The following is a 22,886-nucleotide window of genomic DNA, read 5'->3' on the forward strand; positions in this document are numbered from 1 at the left end:
CCTAATCACAAATATGCATATAAAAGTTTGCTTTAATGTAATAAGTGGTGATACACTCCCACAGGAGAAGAACCTTCTCAGTTCAGTTGAAAGCGTTTATTCTCCCGCATCATCCTTTGGAAACTGTATATAGGAATATGATAGAGGAGTGTGACAACCTCTTCCCTGCTGTTCGTGGCACTGTGGGTTGTTGTTACTAACTTCATTTTGTCATGGACACCATTCAGCATCCATACAAAATTAAGGAGACCACACAGATATTGATGGATTAAAGAAACAAAATGTATTTAACCCAATTAAATTATATGCAAAAGTAAAGTGAAATATGTTCATCGGTAATATCAGTCTGGTATTGAGTGTATGGGCGTGATAGAGTGTTGGGATGTGTAAAGTAAAATAACTCTAACTGAACCCAAAAGACAACCAAACCAACATCCTGTTGCCTGGGAGGAGAGAAAGCCAGAACTGCCTTCTGTGGCCTCTTTTATAGCCATTAGGGAGAGTAAACAGGGAGTTAAATCAGGTGTGGCTTATTCTCCTCAGCTGTGGAACAGGAAAATAAAATGTTAGTATGTAACAATGCCACCAACAGCAGGGGAGGGGTTGTCACAGGGAGGTTTCAAACAAAAAAAAATGTGGCACTATTACTTTAATTCTCACAGAGTAAAATTAAAGGTTGCTATTATTTATAGCCTGGCCAGCCATCCTCATCATTTTCCTCTTCTACATAAAGATTTGGCGTGGTTACTTTTGGTTCAACTTTGATTTTGAGGGTCCAGAACCGACTGACGCAGGAGAAACTGCCTCTGGACACCATTGGATAGGAAAACCAATGAGGCAAAGCTCAGAGCCGTTTGTTGACAACTATCAACAAACGGCATCCATCATGATGTGCAGCAGAGTAGGAATGCCAGTTAATGACTGTTGTAGGTTTTGAAGTAAAAGTGTGTTGATCCAAGTTGCTATTTGTCATTTTGCAGCCGGTCACTTCACCTCTGCGATTGGTTCACTACATACAGACGGAGGGATACCAGACCCAGTACTGGAGTTGAGGGGGGATGAGGGGGGATGGCATCCCCCCCTGAAATAAAAACGGTCAAAATCATCCCCCCTGTAAAACTGCCATCCTGCCTTTCCATCCCTTATGTCATTTCATCAATGAATGTGGTTTTACTGCTATTTCAACATTTAGAGTCATCACCAGAAAAATAACTTATTTGACCATTTTCACCTGTTTCAAGTACATTTTCACTTGAAATAAGTAAGAAAATCTGCCAGTGGGACAAGATTTATCTTCTCATTAGAAGCAAAAAAATCTTGTTCCACTGGCAGATTTTTCTACTTATTTTAAGTGAAAATCTACTTGAAACAGGTGAAAATTGTTGTTTTTTCCAGTGACGAGTCTTGTTTTAAGTGTAATGAGATTTTTTTAATAAAATGAGACATTTTAACTAGAAATAAGACAAATATTCTTGTTAAGATTTTGCGTTTTTGCAGTGATCCATTTTACTTATCCTGTGAAGGACAGAGTCATATTGATAAGTTCAGAAAAGTGTTTTTTATTGTTGTGTTTTGATGTATTTGATGTAAGCCCAGTGGATATTTAAAGCTTACAGAAGGCTGCATTTAACTGCTGCTATGTCATTCCTGCAGTATTTCTGCAGGTGTTTTGGTCAGTGCTATTATTTGTAATATATTATATTATTTGTAATCAGCACAAATTATCTGTCCCCATATGATAAAATTCACCATCCCCCCTGATTTTTTTTTTACAACTCGAGTACTGGGTACCAGACCCATCTCATAAGAAAGACATTTTTGCAGCGTTAATAGTTATGGTTGACCAGTTTATTGAGTTTATCCCTGGCTGATAACACAATCTTTCACCATTGATTTCAAGGCTGAGTGAGACTCAGACATTGTTGTGCAGCTGGGCGCTTAGATGACTCACACTGCTGAGAGCAGAGACAATAAGTCCAAGGCCAAAAGCCATATTATACCAGAGTCAGAGGCGCAAGACAGTCACATGAACTCAAAACTTCTTGAACCACCCAGGAGGTCTTGTTTTAACAGAGAACGGTAATTATTTCTGAATTTCTTTGAAATCACTATCAGGCAAGATCGTTCAAAAGACAGAAACAAAACAACTCACAATACATACAAGATGGATAGCTTGGGCTTTCATAATTTAACACCAAGAAAAATTTGACTCCTTCTTTAACCTCTGGTTGTCCACTTCTGCAAGCTTTATAGACAATTACCAGTGATTAATCCCATATTTCCCAAGGCTACTGGTCAGGTTCACTCAGGACATACTTGAGTCTGTCAGCAGAGATGAGTAGATGAGTACCCAGGAAGATGGCGTACAACCAAATAAACCATAATTACATTTAGATAAATCAGGTAATTAGGGGTGAATTATACAAGTATTGAAACTAAATGGAGTGTGAAAATGTGTCAGTGGAAGCCTGCTTTACGGTCCAGGTTTATGAGGTGGAAAGAGGGATAAAAAAGAAAACATGGCTATAAATATAGTGAAAGAGCTATTAAAAATATAACTCTCATAACTATAAGAGAAAATTAGATTGGAAATGTAGCGTTTAGAGTTTTGCACGGCAGTAAGGAGATGAAAATGCTTTCAGGACGTTGGCTGGACACAATAGTTCTCTAAAACGAGTCTCCAAAGTGTCAATAATACAGTGGAAAGTGGAGCGGTGAAACTTTTCAAACTGCTTCCAACGGTCTCCCCTGGACAGCTAGGAGGGTGCTTTTGGAGACGAGCTGTCCACGGTCCAAATCTATTTTTGCTTCAGTTGTTGGCAAAACTTGATGCCTGTTAGAAGGGAACCAGGAGCTTCCAGGCATCCTCTTTATTCCACTTTGTCAACATGTTCAGCACTTTTCTTAACAACAAAACGTGACGCCCAGAGCTTAGTCCAATAACTTACAGTAGGAGGAGAAATCTATGGCTTATGCCATCAAGTCGTCTTGGTTATGTGATGGGACTAGTCTTGAAATAGCATAGTTTATTGCAGATTATAATGTATCAGGGAGATTTAGGAGGAGCCACGCTGATATAGTGCAAAAATAAAACCCAACAAGAAAGATAAATGCAAATAGATAAATAGAATAATATAAAATAAATCTTCTCCAGCATGTGAGGAAGAAAAAGTGCATTTTACTGTTTATTTAACTTTTATACCCTAAACGGGATAGAATGGCATAGAAAATGATTTGTAAGAACTACAATGTGTGATGTAGCAAAGTGGTTAAAAATCCCTGAATCACTGGTCAGGCCTTTCAGTCTTGAGTTAAGATGACTACGTCCATCCATGAATATATATATATATATATATATATATATATATATATATATATATATATATATATATATATATATATATATAATACGCATGTGTGTGCGTATATAAATGTGTGTGACTAATATACACATATATATATATATATACACACGCACATATAACACATACAAACATATGCACACACATACACATATATATATATATATATATATATATATATATATATATATATATATATATATATATATATATTATATATATATGAAAGAAATGATTTGTCATATTTAAAAGCTTGTTTTTTTTAGGGTTTTCTTTGTAATCCTGCCATCATGGTTGGCACCTAATTATTGCTCACTGACAGAAGTCCGCATTAGAAATTTCAGCGAGCAGCAAATGACTTGCAGGGCGTCAGACTACAATGATCAGGTGGTTGCACTCACGTAATATTTAAGCCTGACGCAGGTGTGAGACACGTGGCACCAAAACAGCTCTGCACGTTAATGCAGCATTCGGGAAGCGGAGGTGGAGAGTGCAACGGGGGGGAGAAGTTCAGGATAAAGCCACAGTGAGTAGAGCGGAGGGAAAACAGGCTGGGGCGGAGGGCTTATGTAACAGGTCCAGATGTGACCTGCACCTCCACTCAGGATAAAGACTAGCAAAGGCAATGGAGATCAAGAGAGACCTTTGAGTTCTCTGTGAAAATATCGACCAAGCCATAAATGACATTAAAAGGACAACATTTCAAAAATGGGCAGCCAGCCACCACCTTCAAGTGCTACATGTTTAACACTAAATACAGCGTTGCTAAGCATTATACAAGACTTACGTACATATCCAATACTGAAAGAAGTATTCAAATGATTTACTAACGTAAAAGTAGCCATTACTGAACTTGCTATAAATATTTTATGTACACAGAATATGTTTATATTCAATCATTTTTATTATTATAGGTCTTTGGCAACTAGTTTCCTCTGAAAAATGTAATAAAAAACAATTTCACTTCAGAGTTATCACTTATTAAGACATGATATAAAAACTACCAGGTCCTACAATGAGGTAAACACAACCTTAGATGGACAACAAGAGATCATAGTTTGATTATTTAATAAGTCAAAATATAAAATCAGCCAGAAAAAAAACACAGTAGACCCCTTAAAGGAGCTTGAAGCAGGATTGAGGCAGGATTTATGAAAAAAAATCATATACGTTTTAAGTTTTCTAGTAATAATGTCAGATGAAGCGTTCCAAACCAAAAAGAATGAGCCCTCTAGTGTATCTCTCCGTTGCCTTGAACAGGCTGTGTGCTGCAAAATGTGCTGCAATTCTGGGCCTTAATTTCCCGCGCTGTCCTGCGGATGTGACGTCAAATGACGCTGCATGTGCGTTCTCCCCGTTCTCCCGTGCCGGCTTCGCTGTTGGCTGCAGTACCCCCGACGGCCGTCGTGGCGAAGGGTGGCGCTAGAGAGTCTCATTTCTTAAAAGGAGCCTCATGCTCCTTTAAATCAGTAGCTTGAAGGACAATATTTATCAACAGTAACCTGAAATAATTACTTTTAGATATGATGTGTGTAACTCTGACATTGTTGTGGAGGAATTTATTTACAATATAACGTCGGTTCATTGAGATTTGCAGGCATATTATCCTCATCTCTTTTGAGGTCCTGCCACGGCATTTGAATCGGGTTGATTTCTGAGGTTGAGGTCCCACAGCTGCATAACAAGCTCAATTCATCACCCCTCCACCACCATTCTTGGGTACTTGGGTAAATGTATTTTCCAACACTCGGCATGCACAACACACTTGTGCTCTACATATGAATCATTCCAGTACTGAGTGCTTTGTCAGGGGTCACAGTCAGTGTCCTTGCTGTCCCACCTCATCCCCCTGTGGCATAAATCAGCTGTATCCCCCCTCCCCTGCCTTCTCTCCATCTCCAACCTTCACCAACCCTCCCTCGTGTTCTGACCTCAACCAGGCTAGTTTTGACATCACTGGGATTATCTAAAAAAATATCTATAGCCCACAACGCACAGGCCTCTGGGACCATAAAACACAGGCGAGAGTCTGTGACAGTTTGGCCGGCATTTAGATTTAGTGCAATATGTGTGATGGTGTGTGTAAATATCCTTCATTCATCCTCTCCTCTGGTCCAGCATCAGCAGGACTTTGAGCTGCATGAATGAAAGTTCCTCCCCTGGGCTTTAATTAATTGCTTCAGCTGACAGCGCGTGCCCCTTAATTACAAAATTGAGAGATAGAGCTGTGTTAATGGAGAAGTGACTTGAAAGATTACCTGAGTAAATGTGTGGACATTTTTTAAGAAAACAGGACATTATTAGCCTTCTATTTTGTGATATAGAGACAAAAAAATGAAAGGCTGAGTTGTTAAGACCAACGGCAATAGCAAGACTGCGAGACGGCGACATTTTCAAATAAGCAACAAATTAATATGGATGCAGCAAAGCAGCAGGGGTCTGTGGAGGAGACAACCTGTCTTTTAGTGATATGTTCCACGGAGGGTGATACACGGACCAAGTCTTAGGGGTAAATCCACAAAAGGATTGCGTGGCTTTTGCGGCCGCTAAACCGGTGCAAATGACACAAAAAGAGAGCGTCTAATTCACAAAGCACCCGCAAAGGGCGAATTGCAACACAAACTGCGCTGCCAAGCAAATAGTGGCATTGTGCGCCTGTGCCATTTGCATGCATGTAAATTAGGTAATATTCATACATTCGGCGCAAAATTGCCCCCTTTCTATGCAAATAAGCCTCATTGCAAAAACCGTCTAATTCACAAAGCCCAGCGCTATTTGCCACACGCAAAAATAGTGGAGCAAATACTGTCTTTTCGAAGCGTGTATTAAACTGCGCGCAAACTCCTCACTCCCCATCTCTCTGTTTCTCTCTCTCTTCAATGTCATTCAAGCCTGTGTGATACTGAATGATATTAAGGGTGAAATCTAAAGTCAGACAGGACTGTACACAGTCAGATCAAGTGGGGTTGTGGACTTATCTCGGATTTAAAAATAAAAATAACAGGAGCTCAGGATTCATTTCTTTATTACAAACAATTCCACCATATAAACATTTAAATCTAGAATGTGTGTGTTTAACAGCTTAATAATGTCATCACATATCACAACATATATCAGACATATAATAAAATAGCGCTGATCGTGTCCCTGTGAAGCTCAGCGTCAGTCAGGACGCTCAGCTGCTGCTGGAGATGCAGCAGCTGGACGGGTGGGCTGCCACCCGTCCCTTGAAATACGGAATTGTTATGTAATTCGGAATTAGAATTCATATAATAGTTTATTCCGTATTTCACAATCGTCCCATGCGCGTCTGTCACATACGCACACACTAGTTAAGCCTAATTATGCCTAAATAATGGTCCGCGTTAAATCGACGCAGAGCCTACGCCGTAGGGTTACGCCGTAAGGTATTCAGCGACGCGCACTGTACGGTGCGCGTGCCGCGTAACCTACGCCGTATGCTCTGCGTCGATTTAACGCGGAACCATAAATCAGCCTTGAACAGCACTGAGGGAGGAGGGAGGAGAGGGAGCGGGGCTCTTCGCACAGTGTCTTGATGATTTACAGGCTGAGCCTACCATTAGTTCTTAAACTGTAAAAAAAAAACTGGGGGAGAGAGACAAAAGCATGAGTTTGAAAAGTGGGGGGGGGACATGTCCCCCCTGTTCCCAGTGGAAATTGCGCCCTTGCGCCTCACGGCGTTTTATTTTCACTCGCTTTATTTTTTATTTCTGCAGTTTTCATTATGGACCAATCTGTGTGCTGAAATATGGAGAACACTGGAAACAGCTCCGCTCGACTCAGACAAGTGCAAATTGTACTCAGCTCCAAAACTTTATGGGCGTGTTTGCGCTGGTATATCATTAGTGCAAAATCTTTTGTGAATAGGACCTTAAAGCGGGGCAAAATGCGGGCGCAAATGCGGCGCAATTCACAGCGGTATTTGCGGGCGCAATCTATTCTTTGTGGATTTGGCCCTTAGATTAGAGCAAATATGTTGTTGCTTCAATTTTCGCACCAATGCAAACGCAGCGACGTAACTAATGTTTGCAGCGACGTAATGACGTGCCTCCCCTTAGCACCCGAGCTATGAAAAAATTAAAAAAAATTGTCAGCTGGTTCGCAAGTTGAACAAGTTGTGAATAGGCACCGGTTCAGGACCAGCTCTGGAACCGGTTTGGTGGAAAAGGCGCCACACCGAGGGTGTTTGACTGAAAAATATCCCAGCCGACCACCAGGTGGCGGTAATGCATATTTTTTGCTCTTCACAAACGGCCAGCAATCAGATGCAAAATAAGAATACCGAAAAAGAATAAAGAGAAGAAGAAACACATAAACAAGGGATGCTCCTTTTGTTTTTTGTTAGTTTTTCTTTTATAAACGTATACTGCAGTCTTACGATTGGGATTAAAACAGGGCTCTCAATTTTTTAAGTTTTCATTGAGTGAGATCGTTTTGGGTGGGGTAGTGAGCATGAGTGCACAAGGAGTAATGTCTCATGGGGGTGCAGGGGATGAAGTGCTTGAATCTGAAACTCAGACCTTACCCGGCAAAAAAATATTTTTTATTTTCTGATTGGCTGAGAAATTCTTTTCTCTGATTGGCCTATAGGTTGGATACTCAAGACAGCTGCTCTGAGCTGTATGAGCGCTCAGTCTACTGCAGCGTGGTCTGCCTTTTTGTTGGGATTTCTGTGCGGTGAAGTTAATAACTTTTCAGGGTGAGAAATGCCATGTGTGGCATGTGAGCGTGTGAATTTGGTGAAATGCGAGTCTCACACTCAATGCGGGAGACTTGAAAGCTCTGAAACCCTAGCTGGGCCTCTACGTAATCTGCCAACAAAATCTTGTCAGTCCATCTATTGTTCTTTTGTAATTTCCAACTTCATTAAATGTACTCGTAGCAACATGTCTCTGGCTCAATGCCTAAATTAATTGTGGTCACATGAGGGGCGTTTCCAGTAGCAGTCATGTAGATTTAATGTAGATTTGTGCGTGTCTCCATTACCAGGAATGGCTCTGTAAAAGTTGCCTCCAAGAGCCTTTACGGCGCGAAAACAGCCCTGTAGTAAGAGTGGTACTCAGGTTGGCCATCAGGAACATCCTGGCGGGGGGTCTCTGCTGATCAGGATTTTCTAAATTACATTCAGCACTCTCACGTGAGAGAGGGCTGCCTGCTACTAAAGTGAATATTACATTTTCAAATAGTCGAGTATTCATTTGTGTCATGTCCTTCACAAGCCTTGCACAAACTGTGGAAGATAAAGGAAGAAGATGGTTGACATTACCTTAAGGCTTAAGCCCTCGTTGGCCGCTGAAAAGTAGCAAAACATCCACCATTCGGTGACACTGCCCCCACCCGCTGTCCCTCCCTGGTATTTATATGTTCTTCTTTAGCAAATGACTTGTGAGCTATCCTGTACTTCCTGCATCGTGTTACAATAACAAATGGAAATTCCCCTCTGAGCTCTGAGCAGTTAACGACCTGTTTATCCACAATAAAATCTGCATTAACAACTTTCATAATCAACTACTTCAACTATGATGATTAATTGCTCCAGGCATCATGGAAATCTTTTTTTTAACATATATTTTTTTCTATTTCCTGTAGTTACTGTTCTTTATTTGTGGCCCTATAGTAGCCTTTACTTTGAAAGTGAGTAGACAGGAAACTTGGGTAGAGAGAGGGGGGAAAACATGCAGTAGAGAGCGGCAGGCCGGGAATCGAACCTGCACCGCCGAAAGGCGGTAGGTACTGTATATGGTCAGCCCACTGAACCATCATGGGCACTTACTCTTCGTACGTACTGTACTATCAAGAGGGTGTTGGAAGTTGGTAGACATAATGATCTTTGCATCCTGCAAACCACAGAGTGGTTTATTAAACTTTGTGTTGTACAGTTCATCGATGATTGGACCGTTCTTTACTGCAAAAAGAGCATGCTATCACTTTTCTTCTTGATGTGACCGACTGCTACTGCTTAGTGGACGAACAGATGTTGTGTAACACCAGTAGGGAGGAGAGAGCGAGTAAACGAAGAAAATGTCAATCCGTGTAAATGCATTTGAAATTCCAGATGTTATCTGGATTCATTGAAAGCCAAGCCACATTATTCTTAATTGACTGGAGATGATTGAAGATGACAGTGAGTGAATTACTCCTAAAACTGACTTTAGGATCTTCAGATTCAATTTACTTGGCCAACGTCTTTGCTGAATGGCAAGCTCTGAACACCAAATCACTTTTATCAAACTAAAATAATATTCATTCATTATTTTTCTGTACCTGCTTCAATCTTATTCCAGCTTGCAGGTTGAAGTCCATCCCAGCTGTCACTGGGAAAGTGGCGATGTACATCCCGAACTGATGACCAGTCCCTCTCAGGGTCAGGGGCAGAGACAGCCCTAAAGTCTCATACTCACTCCTTTGGTTGCTTTAGATCAGCAGTCAGAACAACGTGCATGTTTTTGAACAGGAGAGGAGAGGAGGAGAGCGTGCAAACTTCGCACATAAAAGGATCCAGCTGCAATTGGAACCAGCATTGAGGCAGCAGTAGTTATTATAAACCACCGTGCTGCTAAAAGGAATATTTGAAATCATTTGAATATATTTTTTTGCTTCTCTCACAGACACTGGCAACCTTTTTTGTCAGAAGAGTCAAAGATAAAGTACCCAAAGCATTGTGCTCCAACAGAAAAGTTATCGAGGTCATTTGTCAGTTGTTTTTTCAAAAATAAGACAGCCCTTTTATTCGTTTTAATGAATCACATCTATTTGAATTATGTTTTTTTTTTTTTCTTTTTACTTTAGTACTGAATGGTTCGGTATTGACTGACCGACTGCTTGTGCTTTTCAGTGAAAAAAGCCTGTGGTCAGAAGGTTCATCAAGTCCTTGACAAAGGTGACCATGCATTAGCATGCAGACAAAGGATGTGGATTTAATACGTCTACCGAAGGAGCAGACGGGAATCAGGGTAAGTGGCAGCAGCAGAATCAGTATCCTCAGTCAGGCATTAATCTGCTTTGAAAGGTCTGATGGGTGTTCGCACAGAAGCACTCATTTGCCACATTAACTCTGCAAAGCCGGAGCCGCTCTTCTTCCCTCTGCAGCCAAAAATGTGACTGAACGACTGCCGCTCTCATGTCGAGATCCACCAATCTTCACCTCCCCATCTGATGAGGGTTTTAAAGCTCCTTTCAGAGCAAGCTTTTCAATAACACTAGAGGACCATGGGAGTGAAAATCAGCCACAGAAAAACAGAGGCAGTGATACAGTATGTGGGCAGAGACAATAAGAGATGTCCTGCAGGATCCGTATGTCCTCTTTAAGTTAAGTTAGCTGATGAGATTCAGGTGCCTTGTTTTCTTACTACCTGACCTTTTCCTCCAACCTTTTAAGTTTTTTTTCCTCCCTTATCATCCTTATTATCATCCCAGCTTCTTCTTCAGGTTCTCAATGTTTTTCCTCGTTATTATCAGACTGGACTAGTGTGATGCCACCACATGTTCTCAGACTTTTCCCTTGTTCCAGGTTACATGACATACACTTCAACTGTTACATATTCCTATCCAGCATAATCGTGCTCTATCTCTGCCAGTACATCTGATCCCAGACGGTTCCTGTTTCCTGTTTGTTGAATTTGCTTTGCATTTATAAATAAACCACGAAAAACTGCCTGCCTAGTTTGGTCTATTCCTTTCTTCATGTCTCTGCATCTCATCAGGCAGGACATGAAAAAAGAGAAACTTTCTTAAAATGTCAGTATATGGGGGTAGAAAAGACTTTGACATAATATTATATTTGGTCATGAGTTAAAATATTTTGGTCAAGTGACCGAAAATCAGTAAAAACCCAGCAAAGAACTGGCAAATTAAACTGTTTTATTTTTTTAAGCACAAATACCAAACGGGGTCAAATCTCAACTTCATTTCTGCTACAGATTTTTCCTTTAATGTATCATGTGGCAATCCATATCCTTTGACTTGGAACTGCAAACTAAACCAGAGATGTAAAGAACTCACCACTCTGACAAAAAGAAAATCCTTCTGTGAGTTATTTATGAAAGTAATAGCCAGGCAGATTGATTATAGTTACTGTAATGCTGAGGATAAGCCCCGATGCCCTGAAATCCGGATGGGTTAAAGAGATGTCAAGAAAGTAGGACAAGAGTAAAAAAAGAGAGCAAGAAAGAGGAAGTTTAATCCATTTTTATCTCGCAATTTTCGCAGTGAGTGAGAGATCACTGGAACATAAAATGGAAAAGCTTGGAGCACTCATGAAGACAAATTTGGACTGTCAGGAATTAAGTACTATGTGTTTCACCAAGACATGGCTGCAGGAACATATTCTGGGCTCCAACGCCTCCCTGCCCTGATCTTAGATCATACAGAGAGACAGAGACTGCAAACAGAGCAAAGACGCTAAATAGAGGGGGGATACTGCCGCTTGTCAACAACAGATTGTGTAATCCTGCAACCTGGACAACCATACATTCACTTTGTGTTTATTCTCTCTTGTGAAATGGGTCTGGTGTCCTTCCCATTCACAGATATTTCCACCAGTGTAAAACATCCTGGGGCGGAGGTGGGCTTTATGCGATGACTCGTACAGGAGCGCCTAAGAGCAACTATTCAAGACAACTAAGATGGCAGCAGAATTGATACCTTGGATCAACAAGTTTTTATTGCAAAGCCAACAAGTCATTTACCAAAGTTCCTCCTCCACCGCACACCAGTATAAATGTCTTTCGTCACTAGCAGAGGTGTCAAAAGTATTCACATTCATTATTCAGGTAGAAGTATAGATACTAGAGTTTAAAAATACTCCTGTAGAAGTTGAAGTATCAACTCAAGTTTTTTACTCAAGTAAAAATATAAAAGTACTGGTTTCAAAACTACTTAAAGTATAAAAGTAAAAGTAATGTAAGGGGGGGAAAAGCCATTAAGGACAAAAGCCATTGAAAATGAATGCATCTTAGTATAATGCAAATATATTAAAGAATATGTGTACTATTGAGCATTAACATGTGTTTCAGAGAGCAGGAGATATGATGACTAGTTGCCTATAAGTATTGTAATGGTGCAAAAAGTCAAACTTCAGAGGCATTTTATCATTTATCCTAACATTTATTGGAATGTACATCCAAGTTTAGTTGCAGGAATCTGAGGGCAATGGATGTAAGAACAAAACTGGACAAGAACATCTGAAACAACCACAACCAAATTCACTCTATCCGGATGGAGCAATTTAACTGGATAGTTTTTTTTAAAGGTGACCTATTATGAAAAACACGTTTTTTCTTGTTTTAACATATATAAAGTGGTCTCCCCTCACCCTGCCAGCACAGGGGAGACAAAATACCATGAATTTCTGCAAGCTCTCTGACCCCCGCCGGCCAGAGTCCCCCAGTGTCACGTGACCTTTTTTTGAGCCATTCTGAATCTGCGCCTATGGTGACGTCACCATAGGAGCTCATTTCCATAGGTTCAGCCTCCGCTGCTGAAACCACGCCCACAACCAGCTCTCTCCGCTGCTGGAGCGGTCCTTCCTTCAGCCAGTCGGACGCGGCGCCTCAGCGCCGCGGATCCAGGTTAAATCATGCAGGTTCCCGGGTGATTTGGGAGCTGGGTCCTCGGGGGTCTGTCCCAGGCTGGACCAGCTTCACCCTACGAGATTTTCAGGCAAATCTGTCGGTTTGATCCCCGATAACGGGCGATGCGCCGCGGATGCGCTCTGGAGCCGATCAGTGCGCCCGCCGCGGGGTTGCAGCGCCCGTCGCGCAGCATCCGCCGGGCAGATCCGGCTGAAATTCCGCTGGTCGGTCCCCGGGAGTCCCTGCTAGCAGTCCAGGCCGGTTCCTGCGCACCCGGCCGGTGGGAACCGGTCATATTTCCCGGTTAAAGCCGCGGTGATGCGCGCTGATCCAGCAGCGCTGCTGGATCAGCGCTGCTCCCGGGCGCCCGGCGTGGCTCCGGGGCAGCGTTCAGACTCCGCCGGGCAGATCCAGATGAAATAGTGCATAAATGTTATTTATATACAACTCATATTTTATTTTTTTAACAATAAAGTTTCCATTTGTGAAAATTCAGTGTTGTGATCATTTACAGGCTCGGGCTGCTCTGGCGGAGCAGGTTTATTCTCCTCCCCTGCTACACGTCATTCAGGGAGCCAATCAGCACAGAGCCTCATTATCATACCCCCCCCCTTCCCTAAAAATGAGGCGCAGAAAAAGAGGTTAGAAGCGGTAAAACTAGTGACAGGGCCCACAGGATGGATTTATGATTTATGTAGAAAAAACAAGCTTTAGATTGTTTTTAAGACATTCAAGGCCTGTTTAAAATATACATTAAATGCCATAATAGGTCTCCTTTAAAGGCCGAAATGAAATAGAGTAACGAGGCTGTTTTTAAAATGTAAGGAGTAAAAAGTACAGATAATTGCGTGAAAATGTAAGGAGTAAAAGTAAAAAGTCGTCTGAAAAATAATTACTCCAGTGAAGTATAGATAACCAAAATTTCTACTTAAGTAAGGTAACGAAGTATTTGTACTTTGTTACTTGACACCTCTGGTCACTAGTCTGGTTGTACTGTAGCTCTGCCTATGTCAAAGTGTGAATTCTCTGATTGGTTGTATGTCTATCCAGTGCCGTTCAGAGACTTTTTTTCGCATAGCGGTACTGCTACCAGGAAATCCAGTTGAATCCAGACTAATTCTTTTAGATATTGGTGAAAAGAATCAGGAAAGTTCACCAGTCTAGAAATCCTGGGCATGTCATGGCAAAAGAGCATCACTGTAGCTCACCAACGTTACTCACTAATGATGCATATGACATCATCAGCTCAGTTGTTGCCCAGCAACAATTAAAATACACCAATACATTAATAGCGATCTCCTGAGAATTCAACTAAGTCTTTTTCTCTTTGGCTCTGCTACGCTTCCAATTTTCCAATTCCTTATGTCACTTTAGAACTTTTTTTTGTTAATTTTTTTCTCATTTACATGTGTAATGCAATGGAATGATCTGGATTAACTATTTTCAACTTCAATGAAATCGATTCAGTTCTGAAGGGCAGCACAGTCACCTAGTGATGGTTTGAGTCCAGGTTGGGTGGTGTTTGCGTCTTTTTCCCAATACTTGTATGACTTTTTTAATGCCAGTTTCTTCCCCTGTCCAAAAACATGCATGTTATGCTAATTAGCTCATCTTAATAACCCATAATTACCGTTGTGTGGATGGATGGAGTCAAAGTCATATCAGTGGAAACACTTGCCACATAAAATAATGTACCAAAAAAATGACAACAAAAAAAAACAACCCCTCACTTAACTCAGTAACGCAGTATTTCTACAGTAATACTATTAATGACTGAAAAAATGGGTTTTATAACAATGAAAAGACTTTTTACGGGTAACAGTTTGGCTTGTCTTATTTGAAAGAGAGCAGCCAAACAAAGCTCTGAAATAGAACAAGGGAATTTTGCAGTTTTTAGCACAGAGGGTCCCCATACACATGGAGGTTAAATCACTTGTGACTGATGCTTGTTCAGTCTCCTCCTCTGTCCCTCTCTTGTTTTCTCTATTCCGTCATTGCCGTCTTTAATGTCTCGGTTGCCTTTGCCAAGATGTACTCTCTGGTTCTGTGAGCTAGTTTCATAATTGTTAATGGATGACATAGTGCCATGAAACGATACGCAGCTGTCACAAGCGATGACAGGGACTGGAATCCAACGTGACTTTGGTTTTTGCCAGTAGAGCTGGGAGGCTGTGAGAGCTAGATGATAGTACCTACAAGCAAAAGCTGAAACTGATATTTTAACAGGGAAAACTCCATCATGCTTTAAATTAAGTGCAGTTATGTTGATTTATCTTTGTTTTATTGTGACACGGCAAAATGGTCTATATGTGGGAAAAGACCCATTTCTGAAACTTTCAAAGTTATCACCTAAAATGGAAAGCTGGAACACACACCAGCTTCAGTTTCTTTATAAAACTACAAAAACTGCATCTAAAAAAAAACAAAACAAAAAAAAACCTTGATTCTCAGTTCAGCTAATCATCAAAAGAAACCATGCAAATGCTGCAGAAAGCACTGGACTGTGGAAAATCATTACTATGCAGGATAACTAATACTCCAGTTATCCTAGAATATTAACTACCGACACATCAAAGAAGAAGCTAAGGATGTTCCTGAGGGCAAGTCTGACATTTTGCTTGCTTATAAATTCTAAAGTAAATCTTTTCTTTCTTAATTATTCCAAGAAATCCACATGTACACACAAACCCACACACCAACAGAACTGAGCAAATGATCAAAAATACAGAAAGAGGATGGGTTTCTAAGTTTCTTGCCCTCTGAAAAGAGACCAGTCTCTGTATCACCAAATAGGCCATGAGTCTGCAAATGTGCTCTGCTGACTTTACAAGGTCTGCTTATGCACATGCATGATTCATATCTGTTTTTGAAAAAAGAAGAAGCAGTTTAGCAAAGTCTGGAAAACGCTGACAGCTGCTATGACAGAATACTGTTGGCACACATGGTAGGAAACAGAAAAGTAATTATAATTGACCTCTCATTATTCGCAGTTAATTGGTGTGCAGGCTCTAGAAGCACGGCAGAGCATAGGAAACGAGAAAAGGACAGCAAATATTGTACAAGATAAGTAAAATGAGGTGGGATGCATAGAAAAAGGGTGATAAAATAAAGTGTACATTGTGTATCTTTCTGTGATGCGCTCAGCTCAGCGGAATAAAACAGACTAAATTATGAACCTGAGCAGATGCACAGAAATAGCATTTAAAGAAGGATACAAGCCCATATTGGACAGGATGGTTACAGAGTCCATTTCTGCATCAAACTTACTTAAGCTGTCACAAACATTTTGAGGCATCTAGTGTGTCCTGGAGGCTGGCCACGTCATGAAATATTCAGTATTTTTACCTGTGCTTTAAATAAAAAAAAGAACTTCATGGAGCTGGGTCAGCCATCCACTCGAGGGGATGTCTGTGCGATGGCGTGAATTTCTGAACATTTCTTTATCCACAAACAACCTCTACGCAAGGAAATTTATGAAAGCAGCTGCAAGACAGTCTTCTGTCACCTAAATCACCAACAATGTCTGAAAAGCACTTTTCCTCAATGATGTGTTTTCATCCATGTCTCCGATTTCAGTCTTTAACAGCTCTGTAGCTCTTTAACTCAGTGATAGCAGCAAAACCAAAGCTGTTTTTGTACCTCTTTGTGTTGCATGCTGGACTGAAAACCTCAGTCTAGAGGAAATCCGTGTGCAAAGATGGGAGTCATCATTTAAAATCAGTATTGCCACCTGCTGTAACTGTCTCGTACGCAGGGACGCTGGGTAAAGCTGATTAAAAACATTTAATGAACTGGTTTAAGTAATTTCACTAATTTAAATAAATAGCTCAATATAAGTGTTGATGAGCCTTTTAACACAAAGCTTTATAATTATATTTAAACTTTAAGTTCTCATTAATGATAGCTCAAAGATAAATAAAAAGATTGCACATACTTGAAATCTGACCTTTAATTAAAGTGACTGTGCTCACATGTTTTCTTTCCAGGGTCAACAATCATGTCCTTAGTTTTTAAAATGTTAATAAATATGAAATCCACATCTTTAGGTCTTGACTTTCAATATTCTTCATAAGCTATGGAGCAGGAAGTACAACGTTCAATACTCACTGGCATTTCTGTCCTCTGACCATTCTTGAAGCAGGATGTGTGAACAAGCTATGACTGAGTCCATTTTTCAGTCAGGCGGTGGGGAGCTGTCATTGTGCTCTGTGTTGCTCAGCATTTCAAGGTGAACAATAAAGGATTGATGAAGAGGAGGCAAAATAAATGTCTTTATGCTTTGCACGCACAGTGTCTGGCCTGTCGGTTATCACTATTATTGTCAGATTTGTACCTTCATATCAAAACATCTGCCGACACCATGTGGACGTCAGTGAGCCACCTGTCTTCCACGGGGCTACGGAGAGAAGGCAGCATGAGTTTAATCGTCAGCTAAGTGTAATAAAGTTTGACAGTGCTAATCAGCCAAGCCTGCTCATTAGGCATCCTGTGCAAGATTGCCACAGCCAGGGTATCTCCTCTTTGCTTTTTACTTTCATCTCTAAGCAGCAGAAGCGCAAAGCCCAGAGGTCTCCTCATTAAAAGGCTTATTGCGTTAATTCAGTTCAACATAACACACTCAGCTGGAGCTGTTCCAAAATAATCCTGCTCATTTGTGTTTGCTGCAAACAGGAATCCGACTGCTATGACCACTGGTACAGCTGAGAGGACTGCTGTTTAGCAGCGTTTGGACTCTTCAGATGATGGAGGCATCTACTCACGCTGGATGACATTCACCCACAGTAACAACCTCGCTGCCTGCAGCTGAACTGCTGTTCAGCTGTTGAGCGGTTGAACAAGCGTAGACTAAAGATTATACTGTAATCTGCTGATGACGATAGCTCAGACTGGGCTGCATTGCAGCTACATGCATATGATGTTATATAACAAACTTAAATATCATGTGTATTATTTTTTTTATATAATTTCAAAGCCATTTTAACGGAAGTAATGTGCTTACACAATGTTGCGAAATGACTCTTCACAGAAGTTTTAGATGTTACTGGAAAAAGATATCTTCTCCTCAGTGGCCACAAAAAAACAAGACCTTATTTTTTTATCAATATTCATATGTCAATCTTCTGCCATGCAAAGAAAAGAAAGACTTAATATACTCTGCATCCCATAAAAACGCATAATGAAGTCAATATCAATTTCCCATGCCACGCACTCCTGCTCAGTGTTGCAGGGAAAGACAGGATACACCCTGGACAGGACGCCAGTCCACCACAGACAGGTCACAAAGACAAATAATTCTGTATACACAGATTCACTTCAATGTTAAACTTAAAATAACCAATAAGCCTATATGTCTAGCCGATAGCATTATTGTGAAGATGTGTGGAAAGATTTGTAGGTGTAATCTGTGTAATAAGACTGAATGAACTTATACAATTGTTCAAAGGTCAGGACCTTAAAGAAAGCTGAGTCCATCTTGGCTGATCCAAGCCAAAGTCTTTTTTAATGATTTTGTCTTGTTGCCATCTGGACACAGATACAGTCTGCCAGAATACAGAACACAAACACTAAACAATTCTGTTGTTGCTGCTGCAATTGACTTTTCAAAAGACTCTTTCTTACATGTGTACCAACTGTAATATTCAGCATCACTGTATATGTTTGCATCACAGGTGGTCTCTTATTGGAATGGGAGTGTGGGTGACTGTCAGTGATTCATTTCAGCAAAGAAATGTCACAGTTTTATTAGAAAACAATGTTGAGATGTGAGACACATCATACAATGCTTATATCTTTAAGACAGTAGAGCAACACTTCAGGACCATGGACAGCTCTGTCTGTGAGTGAAAAACTGTGTTTCAAACTCTGGTATTTAATCATTTTTTAAATAAAATTATTATTGGCTAATCAATGAATCCTTATTGTATCCATATTACATTGTTAATTTGTTGAACTCCCAGACATACCAATCAGGTATGACTTTAGTGTGTACACCGACTGGCCAGTTTATTATGGAAACCTGGTATACAAACCAGATGGTGACTGCATGGGAACCATCAAGCGTGTGTGATTGCCAATGTGATTTTAGAAGTTAATACTGTATATCTTTGTAGTGAACATGGAGTGAGTTCAAATATTTTATGATACTGTTTACCATATAGATTTTGTTTTGGTGAAACATGATGCGAGGCTCTGACAAGTCTTTTGGAACATGAATGTAAAAAAATTTAATGAAATTTGTATTGTGATAATCGCTTGTGTTTGTTTCCACGTTGAAAGAATAATTATTTTAGTAACTTCCAGTTAAGTGTTCTATCTAGTTGAAAGATTTTGTGATGAAAAAATTGTAATGATAATAATAATTCATTGTACATAATAGCATATAAATGAACACCTTGAGTGCATATAAACTTAAAAGCGCTGACTCAACACAAGCCCGTTTCTTTGTTTGTGGTGGCATGAGTCAGAAAATATGCAATCAAATGAGCTTTTTTCAAATTTCCAGAATACTGTGACATTTCAGACCCAGATTGGAGTACAATTATTCACCACCAAATCTTTTTGTCCCTCACTTCACATGGTGATGCATTTTGGTGCACCTCAGTTGAGCAGTGATTTCAAAAGAGGACACTAGAACACCAGAAGATGGGTGGAGGTGAGCTGAATTGTCTGACTCAGCCTCCTGAAACTATGAACAGGGCTGTGAAGCCATGGTTGAGAGGGGAGCTTTTCCACCATATCTCTGGTATTATGACCAAAACATGTCACAGACATTTTATAAAGGCCTGGAAACTGCTGAGAAAAGAGCATGTGTTCCCTTTATGTTTTAATGCTTATCAGGTTTTCCAAATGTGCTGTCTGGTTGTTTGCCCATAATTAACGTATAATGTAAAATCAAACCCATTGTTTGAAGTGTTCCTATAAAATTACTAAAGTATTCTGTATTCCATAAACACAAAACTTTGTCATGGAGCCCAAAACTTTTCAATTTTCCGTATTAAAAATGTTTTAATGTGGAAGTGTCACATTTTGGATATGGACATGTGTTACATATATTGGGAGTACACTGATACAACTATTGTGCTTGATCTACTTAAAAAAAAAAACAAGTCAACTTTTTGCATGAGATTATTATGTAGATCAAGAAAGACTAGTCTTTGTATAAAATACTTAATTTTTTGTATGTAAATAATACATTTTGCAAGTACAGTCAACTTAATTGTGTTACGTTTATTTTTCTTTATTTATCAAAATTAAGTTGACTTTACTTGCAAATTAATTTTGTACATAATAAAAATTAAATAGTTTATACAAAGACTAGTCTTTCTTGATCTACATAAAAATCTCATGCGAAAAAGTTGCCTTAATTTTTTTTAAAGTAGATCAAGTAAGATATTTTTTACTGTGGTGTTCTACTCAAACAAATAAAGCAAGTTTCATCTAAACGTTGGTCAATCTGCCCAATAGATCAAAATTGTTAAAGGAAAAGTAAATACAACAAGACCATTGCTTGTTGTTTGTGTGTAAATGAAAAGATTGCCTGGGATTACATAAATACTGCTTGTTAAGGGGGGAAAAAAAGCACAATGTCTTGTTTTTTGAACAAATGCAGATTAAGTTCAAAACTAGATGTATTAAAGCAACACACTTCATTTTTAATTGTTAATAACACAGATTTAAATGTGTTATATTTACATGCGCTTAGATTTATTTTTTCAGTGTGGAAACTGCTTAGAAAAGAGCATTATGTTCTCTTTATGTTTTAATGCTTAACAGGTTTTCCAAATGTGCTGTCTGCATGGTTGTTTTCCCATAATTAATGTATAATGTAAAATCAAACCCATCTCATTGTTTGAAGTGTTCCTATAAAATTACACAGGAACAAAAGTATTCTGTATTCCATAAACACAAAAAATGTGTCACATTTTGGATATGGACATGTGTTACATATATTGGGAGTATACAGTGACAACAAAGTGCACCGTGAAGAGGGTCTTTAACCAACCTGATGCTGCTTGCATCCAGCCACAGATCTTGTACACGGTGGAGGTGCTGAGGAGGAAGAAGAGGCTGAAGCAGCCGATGCAGGACACCACCAGCATCATGGACATCCCGATGAAGAAGGAGGCGGCCTTGAAGGCGCTGGACGGGATGGCGGCGAACTCTGTGAAGCTGCCCTGACACGCCAGGTCTCTGGAGATTCCGTCCCCGATGCAATAGTGGAAGAGGCCGAAGTAACCGACCTGCGGCGTGTCCACGCCATCCCCGATCCAATAGGGCTGCGAGAAGATGGTCACGTTCACGATGCCGAACAGGATAGTAAAAATGGCCCAGAGAAGTCCGATGACCCGGGAGTTCCGGACGTAATTGGTCTGGTACAGTTTCGCAGCTTCTGCAGACGGTAGCATTGATGCGGCAGATCCAGGTATCATCTTATGCAATTGCAATGACTAAAAGACTGTTGAGATCTCGTTGTGCGCCGAACGAGGACCAAACATTTAGCACGTCAACGGTTTCCCACCCCTCCTTTTTCATAGAATCATAAACATTTATCAGCAGAATCGGGAGATCTATGTCCGTGCAGCTGCAACACATCTGTCGAGAGCGATCAACTCATGACGTGGCATCCCGAGATCAGGCGGCGAGGAGATGTTGAACCCTGGATGTGATGAAAACTGGGTTTCCTGCACAGCCTCCTCCTCACTTGCTCCTTCTATCCTGCAGACGTGCTCATCGCTGCCGCATTTTTCTTATCTTTTTTTTTTGGTGTCCTTGGAAAATTCACATCCACCGCAGCAGCTACAGTCTACAACATGTGATGCGCCGCGTCTCCTCCACGTCTAAGAGAGAGAGAGAGAGAGAAAAGATAACCAACCTGGCTCGATCTACGTCTCCAAACCGGGCCGAATGCAGTCAAAAAATAACCAATGCAGCTGAGCGCAATGAATCATTGAGAAAGCAGTCGCCTAGTCGGTGTCGTCAATGTGGGAATGTGTTGTTTGTGACGGGGTCGGTGATGCTGGGCGCAGCCGGTGATGCTGCGAGGAGGGAGGGAGGAGGGAGGAGGGAGGGTCGCCGCGTTCCCTACGCCGTAGGCTCTGCGTTGGTGTAACGCGGGCCATAAATCAGCCTTAACGCTGCGTCAACGTCCGAGAGAGACACGGCGATGGCTGAGAGCCAGGGGTTTTTCACGCGTGCGTCTATTTCAGTTAGATAACAGCCTTCCCCTCGATCCCATTTGGGTTTCATCGCTTTGTGCAAGGCACACTCGACAATCGGCTCCACTAGGTGCCCTGCTTTCCTACCAGGTGGTTATGTAAGACAGAGAAACAAAACTGGGAAAAAAAGCCAAAGAAGTAAATTCATAATTAAAGCTGCAAGCAGCGATGAACAGGCCCTCGCACCCTGGTGCACGTTCAGGCTGCAGTGGAAGCTTGTATGACTTGTATGTAGATTCTTCAGGCCTGGACATTTAGCGGATGACACCACCCACGACTCTCTATATCAAACCATTCAAAAGTTATGGCAGAAAGTAGGAATTATCAGATATCGACCAATCAGAAGAAGGGGAGGGGCTAATTCAGCCAATGAAGCTCAAGTACTCAAAACTAAGTCCGATGACACCACCCACGACTCTTTATGTCAAACCATTCAAAAGTTATAGCAGAAAGTAGGAACTATCAAATATGGACCAATTAGATGAAGGGGGGGGCACTTTTTGGCGTCTATCGTCGCCACGGTAACGCTTTTGACTGAGAAAAGTAATGCGCACCGTTGCAGGATCGAGACGCACATTTTGATGTATAACACACCTGGGTGCACATTACCCTTCGGGCGAAGAAGTGGCCAAAGAAATGGCATAAATTACGGCAAAATTACAGGATTAATTCAAAATGGCTGACTTCCTGTTCGGTTTCAGCCATGGCGCCAAGAG

At 40.8% G+C, this 22,886-nt stretch overlaps 1 protein-coding gene across 1 annotated transcript in view; it reads right to left on the bottom strand.

Annotated features, from left to right (window-relative positions):
- LOC133443762 (LHFPL tetraspan subfamily member 3 protein-like) overlaps positions 1 to 21,966 on the bottom strand; it is a 39,808-nt gene extending 17,842 nt beyond the window's left edge. Inside the window, exon 1 of the mRNA XM_061720958.1 lies at positions 20,958 to 21,966. Coding sequence (XP_061576942.1) covers positions 20,958 to 21,384 — 427 coding nt within the window. The 5' untranslated portion in view covers positions 21,385 to 21,966. The remainder of the gene's footprint in view (positions 1 to 20,957) is intronic.
- Between the last annotated feature and the right edge of the window lie 920 nt (positions 21,967 to 22,886).

Source organism: Cololabis saira, chromosome 5 (assembly GCF_033807715.1).
Source record: "Cololabis saira isolate AMF1-May2022 chromosome 5, fColSai1.1, whole genome shotgun sequence".
Taxonomy (NCBI): Eukaryota; Metazoa; Chordata; class Actinopteri; order Beloniformes; family Belonidae; genus Cololabis; species Cololabis saira.